Source organism: Protobothrops mucrosquamatus, unplaced genomic scaffold (genome assembly GCF_001527695.2).
Source record: "Protobothrops mucrosquamatus isolate PMUCROS unplaced genomic scaffold, P.Mucros_1.0 scaffold2599, whole genome shotgun sequence".
Taxonomy (NCBI): Eukaryota; Metazoa; Chordata; class Lepidosauria; order Squamata; family Viperidae; genus Protobothrops; species Protobothrops mucrosquamatus.
Window position 1 is genome coordinate 159,417 of NW_015388653.1, and position 7,912 is coordinate 167,328.

The 7,912-nt window shown below is 47.6% G+C and overlaps 1 protein-coding gene across 1 annotated transcript in view; it reads left to right on the forward strand.

Annotated features, from left to right (window-relative positions):
• EEF1G (eukaryotic translation elongation factor 1 gamma) overlaps positions 1 to 7,912 on the forward strand; it is a gene marked incomplete in the record, with an annotated part of 24,083 nt that overhangs the window by 12,952 nt on the left and 3,219 nt on the right. Inside the window, 2 exon segments of the mRNA XM_015825340.1 lie at positions 576 to 762; positions 7,758 to 7,912. Of these exon segments, the coding sequence (XP_015680826.1) occupies positions 576 to 762; positions 7,758 to 7,912 (342 nt within the window).

Consider the following 7,912-nt stretch of genomic DNA (forward strand, 5'->3'; position numbering starts at 1 on the left):
TGATAGAAGAAAGGTGCATGCTTGTTAAAGCCATTCATGCTTGAGCAGAGGGGGAAAGCTGCATGAGACTTCTAAAATTAATATTTAAAAAATGGATTGCAATATAGTAGTTATGCTGCTTGGGCAGGAAGCTGGACTACAAGACCTCCCGAGGTCACTTCCAGCTCTATTCTATTTTACATTTGCATGAACTCAGGTTGCCATTTTGGGGGCTTCTGAGTAACTGGAATGCCAAATAACACGTGCTATAAAGTGCTATAAAAATCCCAAGTTTTAAGGGTGTAGTTATTTACTGTCGATCCCATTTCTGGATTTTTGTGAGTTCAGGCTTGATGGATTCCCTGACCTTTTTTCAGAGGTTTTAATGCATCGTTTCCCAACCTTGGCCCTTTCAAGACGAGTGGACTTCAATTCCAGCTGGGAAGGGGGCATTGTGGGACTTGGTGCACCCGTCTTAAAAGGGCCAAGGTTGGGAAACGCTGCTTTTTAGTGCTTCAAGAGGCCAGAAATTGACACGTCGGCATCGAAACCCCGAATCCCGTCCCTTTCTCCTTTGTCTCCTTGTGGCATTGCAGCCAAGAAGTTTGCAGAGAACCAGCCTAAGAAGGAATCCTCCAAGAAGGAGAAAACGCCGAAGGAGGAGAAGAAAGTGGAGAAGAAAGAAGAGAAGAAGGCGGAACCGGAAGAGGAATTAGATGAGTGTGAACAGGCCTTGGCAGCCGAGCCCAAATCCAAAGATCCCTTTGCTCACCTCCCCAAAAGGTAAGGGGAGCCCCAATTGTTTGGAGGAGGGGCGCTGCAGAGTCCAAAAAGAATGGGGTGACTCCCAGTCTTGAGTGTTTAGGCTAATGTGGAACATGTCCCACAATGCTCTTTGGTCACATGTGGAAGCAACCAGGACTGAATTTGGCTACATTAAAAAAAAAAATAGTTCCATCATCATAATTTTAGGCATACATAAAAAAAAAAATCCTTTTTTTCCCTTCACAATCCCATGTTTACAGACAGCCCTCAACTCGCCACCACAATTGAGCCCAAAATTTCCATTGCTAAGCAAGTCAGTTGTTAAATGAGTTTTGCCCCGTTTTACTGGCCCCAGTCCTTAAGTGAATCACTGCAGTTGTTACGTTAGTTGCACAGTTGTTCAGTCAATCTGGGGATCACGGGGATATTGCAACAGTCGTAAGTGAAAAATGGTCATAACCCACTTTTGTACTTTGAGGACTACCTGTATGTCAAAAACTATATCAAAAAGGGGAGGTGCTCCCTCTGAAAAAACTAATTTAGTTTTCAACCTGGAAACTTGTTTTAGATTTGCTGAGTGTGCAATGAAAAGAAAATTATATTTTGTGTGTCTCCCCGTTCTCTTGAGGGCAAATCATCTTACATGCTATTGTCTGCTGGGTACATGCAGTGCTTCCTGCATTTAGTAGATACATAAAGAGATAAAACTAAATAAATAAACACTAAATACCTAGAGATGAGCCACACTCAAAACCACAATGAAGAGACAATGAAAAGATTAAGGAGGAAATGAAAAGCCAGAATAGGTGTGGGGTGTTACAGGTATCCCTGGACTTACCGATATAATGGAGCCTGCCCATTGCAATCAAAATTCGTGGTGCTCTTAAAAGAGGTCAGTCACGTGATAAGCCCAATTTTGTAATCTTTTTTGTGGCAGTCGTTAAGCAACTGCCACAGTCATTAAGCAAACCAGTGGTTCGCTGTAGGCGCAGTTTTTGCTGAAAATCAGAAGTGCTGGTTTTCGTTAAAACGTCGTCCTGGCAGTCTGGATGGGCTTCGCGGCCCAGATGTCAACTTCCTGGAGTTTGGTCATGTGACCTCAGGAGGGGTGGCCTTCAAACCTTCAAATTCAGGTTGTGACCGTTCAAAGTTACAACGGCATTGAAAAATGTGACTTAGGACCATGTTTCACACTTACGACCGTTGCAGCATCCCTACAGTCACAGGAGCAAAATTCAGATGCTTGACCACTGACTCATACTTAGGGCCGTTGCTGTGTCCCGGGGTCACGTGATCCCCTTTTGCGACCTGACCAGCAAAGTCAGTGGGGAAGCCAGATTCACGTAACGACTGTGTGGCTAACTTAACGACTGCAGCGATTCACTTAATAAAATGTGGCGAGACAAGTTGTGCAATGGGACAAAACCCACTTAACAAATGTCTTCGCTTAGCTGCACAGATTTGGGGCTCAGTTGTAGTCATAAGTCGAGGACTACCTGTATTCTTCTGATGTAACTTCGAACAATTGCTAAATAACCGGTCATAAGTTGAGGACTGCCTGCACTGCAAAGGACATCTATAGGAAGTTGGAAACGGGGACACGATTCTAAGGAACGGACTTTTGATTCTGCCTCAACAGTAGTTTGAGATGTACTGAGGGAAAGAGAAGATTGTGGTCCGCTTTGGGGTGGTTTAATGGAACGCATTAAGCGAATCACCACAGTCATTAAGCGAGACCTAACCTAACCACGACTTGCTACCTTCCCTGGCAGCTTCCTGAAGCCAGCTGGGAAGGTCACAAACGGTGACCACGGGACGTTGCGACCGTCGTAAACGTGCAACAGTTTCCAAGCCCCCAAATCACAAACGTGACTGCGGGGATGCTGCGGTGGTCGTAAGTGCGAGGACCGGTCGTAAGTCCTTAATTTCAGCACTGCCGCTCCTTCTTTACCAGTCATTGGTTTGCCAGCATTCGACTCCCGATACACATCGTCCTTAGAGCGTCGTCTTGGAAGTGTGGCCGACTCCCTCACGGTTAGGTGTTCACGGTTAGTGGGGGGTTTTTTCAGAGGGGGTCTAACTTAACCACCTTCGGAGTTTACTTACGGCATTTGGAAAGTGTCGTCCTTACCCCTTGACGCTGGGCTTTAGCATCTGGGGACTCTGCTATGCTGGCTCTGGAATTCTGGGAGTTGAAGTCCCCGGGTCCTAAAGGGTCCACAGTTTGCCCCTCTCTGTTCTTACAAGCTGCTCAGAGGTCCGAAATTCATCCAGGTTTAAGCAAGGACAGATGCCCTTAGCCTGCAGCACACGGCACCCATTTTGTTTCTCGCAACTCCCTCCAAAGGGCTGGAATTAACAGTGCCCGTTTATTAGATGGCGAGCCTTACCCACCGCAAAGATCCAGGCCGGTCTTCCCTAATCCTGCCCGAACCTCAGCTGCCCAGCCTGGTAAGGGAAGACCCCCCAGAAGCCACCAAGACCCCCACCGCTGTTCCTTGGTTCCATTTTCACTTGTGCCAAGGAGAAACTGGGCTCCCCGCGATTAGCCACGAGGTGGCGGTAGAGCACCCCGTTGGCGGCCCACGCTGGCCGGCTGAGCCAGGGAGGCACAAGGGGGGGGGATCTTGTTTGTCGGGCTCAGAGGTGGCAGCCGGCCCAGTTGGGCTGCTTCCCTCTGGGAGGGGACTGGGTGGGAGAGGCCCTCTCCTGCCCCAACAAAGTTTGTCCCTGCCCTCGAAATGGGTGAACTCCATTTGGGGGTGTCAGCTGCTGTTTGCAACTGGAGAGGTCCTTTCCCGAGGAGGAGGGGCCGGGGAGCAGATTCTTGAAGGGGGCGGAGGGGGGAGGAGGCCCTTCTCTGCAAAACACGATGATGACCCCGAGGTGCAGCATTTCATTTATCCTGGCTGCTTTGCGGTTCAGCTGTTGCTCCAAGCAAGCTGTCCTGTGATCCAGGATCAGCTCAACACAAGAGCTGAGTTGTTTTCGGACAAGCAACCTCCCTCTGGCCTCTCCCCCCCACGCCACTCTTCTACCAAGCAGAAGAGAGAGAGAGGATGGATGGATAGAGATGATAGATGAGAGAGAGATTAGATAGATTAGAGAGAGAGATTAGATGGATGGATGGGGAGAGATTAGGTAGGTAGGGATATATTGATAGATGATAGACATAGATAAAGGGATGGATGGATAACCTTTATTATCTTTTTTTTCTCTGTACACAGTGGCACACATTAAAATGAAATTCTGATGCCCTGTCTTGAAAGAGACCATGTTTACCATCCCAGCTATAACAATAATAATATAGCAACAATAATACAACAGCATATATAATAGAACACCCACACACACACACATCGGAATTTCATTTTAATGTGTGCCATTGTGTGCAGAGAAAAACTACAATAAAGGTTATCCATCTGTCATCTAGCATCCCAAAGTGTCCATTTATACAAAATGACGGCAAGACTTTTATTCATCTATATAAACAAACACACACACATGCACCACACGTATATATTAGTCCATCTTGATTATATGGTGGAGAAAAGAGTCTTGAGGGTGAAAAAGGGCTTCTTCTCTGCTCATTTAGTTTCACCCTCCCAAATTTCTCCCGTCTGGATAAACCCGTTTTCCGTTCGCTGTTTCATCCTGGAATGAGTCAAAAGTGAGCTGGCCCTGTTTCCAGTCTCGGCTGGGCTCCCGATTCCCGCAAAGGGCTGGTCAGAGAGTGGTTTTGCTAGCCTGTTCCTCTCCAGTGGCTTGGAAATGATGGGTGTTGTAGTCTAAGGGAGCCTGGTTTACAGGCAAACCCCAGAAGCTCTGGCTGGTATTTTATTAGCCCAGTTGCAAAACCTTCTCAAGTGGTGCAACATATTCCTACTTTGGAAGTGTTTGAGCCTCCCGTGCCAATCCTGGAGAGATGTTTTGCTCTACAGGGAGACCTCAACAAGAGCAGTTTGCTTAGGGACCGAAGTTACTAATGGCACCCAGAAAAGGGACTTATCACCATTTTTCACACTCACGGCCGTTGCGGCATCCCAGGGTCCCGTGATCCCCTTTTGCGACCATCTGACAGTCAAAGTCAACGGTGAAGCCAGATTCACTTAACCACCCTGTTACTAACTTCACTGCAGTGATTCACTTAACAAATGTGGCAAAAAGAGTTGTAAAATGGGGCAAAACTCACTTAACAAATTTCTCACTTAGCAACATAAAACTTTGGGCTCAATTGTGGTACGTCGAGGATTACCTGTATACAGAAATGTGTTTTTAAAAGGCAATCGGAGCAGATCCCCACAATGTTTCTCGAACACTGAGCAAAATCAATATTATTATCAAATCATTGTCTTAAATTGTCATCCCGAAATAACCCCCGCAAGACCTCATGTGCTAAATTGAGATTAAAGCGTACAGTCGCTCGTTTATTCACAAACTATGTCAAATGACTGGAAAAGGAAATGGCCGATTCTTTTAAAATGTTACGAAATCCGTGCTAAAGGGCCTGATTTTATTGCTTGCAGAAAAGAAAGCAGCCTTTTCAAGAATAGCTCTGAAATGTTGCCCAAATCTAGTCTCATTTCTCAGTACCAGTAGTAGTTGACTGTTCGTTTAGTGACTGTTTGAAGTTGCAACGGCACTGAAAAAAGTGACTTATGACCGTTTTCCACGGTCATAAGTCATAAGATGCATTGCTGCATCCCCCACGGTCACGTGATCAAAATTCAGACACTTGGCAAACGACTCATTTATGATGGTTGCATCGTCCCGGGGGTCATGTGATTCCCTTTTGGGATCTTCTGACAAGCAAGGTCAGTGGGGAAGCCAGATTCACTTCAGAACCGGGTTACTAACTTAACAACTGCAGTGATTCACTTAACAACTATGGCCAGAACACCGTAAAATGGGCCACGACCCACTTAACAACTGTCTCACTTAGCCAGAGAAATTTTGGGCTCAATGGTGATCATGTCGAGACTACAGGTGGTCCTCGATTTAACGACCACAGTTGAGCCCAAAATTTCTGTTGCTAAGTGAGACATTTGTTAGGTGAGCTTTGCCCCATTTTACGACCTTCCTTGCCTCAGTTGTTAAGTGAACCACTGCAGTTGTTCACTTAGTAACACAGTTTTTAAGTGAATCTGGCTTCCCCCATTGACTTTGCTTGTCAGAAGGTCGCAAAAGGGGATCACGTGACCCCCGGGATGCTGCGACCGTCGTAAATAGGAGTCCGTTTTCAAGCGTCTGAATTTTGATCACGTGACCCTGGGGATACTGCAAAGGTTGTAAGTGTGAAAAACGGTCATAAATCACTTTTTCCAGGGCCGTTGTAACTTTGAATGGTCCCTAAATGAACACATCGAGGTTGTACCATATTTTTGAGGCACTTGGACTCAGTTGGAGTCCTCTCCTGCCACAAAGGGGGTGTGAAATGGGGAGATACCCCCTTGTCAGAAAGTGAGGGAAGATGCTCCTCACTGCCCCTCCCTCTCCATTTCTTCCTGAAGTTCTCCCCCTCCTCTTTCTGGGCAGAGGGGCCCAATTCTGAGCAAAGTCCCAAGCTGCAGCTGTTCGTGATGTGGTGGAGTCCTTGGCGTGATCTAAGCTTCCATCTCCTATATATCAAGTGGCAGCAACGCCGCCCCCCCCTCAACACTGATGACGTCCCCTGGCTGGGTAATGAAACATCTGCCAGCAAACAGCCAGAACCCCGAGCTACAATCTCTTCTGTTGGATTCTTGCTTTTACAGACAGTCCTCCGGTTATGACCGTAATGGAGCTGGCCCAACATGGTTGTAAATCAGATCGCCCATATGACCCACCTGATTTTACAACCTTGTTTTTAACAGCAGTCTCATTAAACCAAGTTAATGTAGGCAGGCGGGTGTGGGACACTGCAAACAGCTGTAAAGTGCGGTCATGGACATGTAACCACCGGGGAGCTAGTTTGGTCTAGTGGTTAAAGCACAGGGTAGAAAGTTGGAGATCTTGAGTTCAAGGCCTGCCTTAGCCATGAAAGACAACTGGGGCCACTCACTCTTCTCTTGTGTATGGTCACTTCCTTGAGCTATTTGTAAAAATAATAAAGATGGGATATTTATGTATATAAATATAAATAAATAACTTCAAATCCAGGTTGTAACTACCCCTAAGGTCAGCTGGTCATAAATTGAGGACTATATTCCTACATGTTGTGGGTGCTTCATCACTGGAGGTTTTTAAGAAGAAATTGGACAGCTATTTGCCCACAATGGTGTAGGGTCTCCTATTTGTGCATTGGGTTGGATTTGCCCACAATGGTGTAGGGTCTCCTATTTGTGCATTGGGTTGGATTTGCCCACAATGGTGTAGGGTCTCCTATTTGTGCATTGGGTTGGACTAAAACAGTGGTCCACAGGTTTTCCAGCTGTGGGAAGCAGGAGAAGAGAAGAAATAGTTTCTGTTTTGAGTCCATAGTGTAGACTAGGACTCCCTGGGCCACGGCCCATTCCGAACTGGGCTGTGCAAATGGCAGGCAGGGCCACGCAGCTTCGTTGGTGCAAGCGGCGGGCATGGGAAGCCCCCCCCAGGTCGCGCAAATGGAGCTTCATGCGCGAGTGCCCACCGCGCAGGCAAATGCAGCTGCGCACGCTCACCTGCCACTTGCACAGCCCGGTTCCCAGTGGCCACGGCCCGGGCGCTGGGGACCCCTGGACTAGAAGACCTCCAAGGTCCCTTCCGACTCTGCTATTCTGTTTTCTCCAGCGACGATGGTTTAGCATCAAGCGCAGGGTTTTACCAATCTAGATCATGCTCCAGATCAGCCCTTGGCTGCCCAAGATAGGGAGCCACGCTTGTCGGTCTGCTCCCCCCGGGACCAGGATAGCTGGCTTTTCACCTTTCTGCCTGTCCTGAAGCTCTCCCTTTGAAAGCTGGGGATAGGAAAAGGGGGCGAGAACATCCAGGCGTGCCTTTCTTCTCCTCCCTCCTGCTTTTCTTATGCTGCAGCCCTCTTGTTCATTCCCCCCCAGCCCCTTCAGCATGGACGAATTTAAGCGGAAGTATTCCAACGAAGATACCCTGAAAGTGGCCCTTCCCCACTTCTGGGAGCACTTCGACAAAGGCGGTTGGTCCATCTGGTACGCAGAGTACCGCTTTCCGGAGGAGCTGGCCCAGACTTTCATGA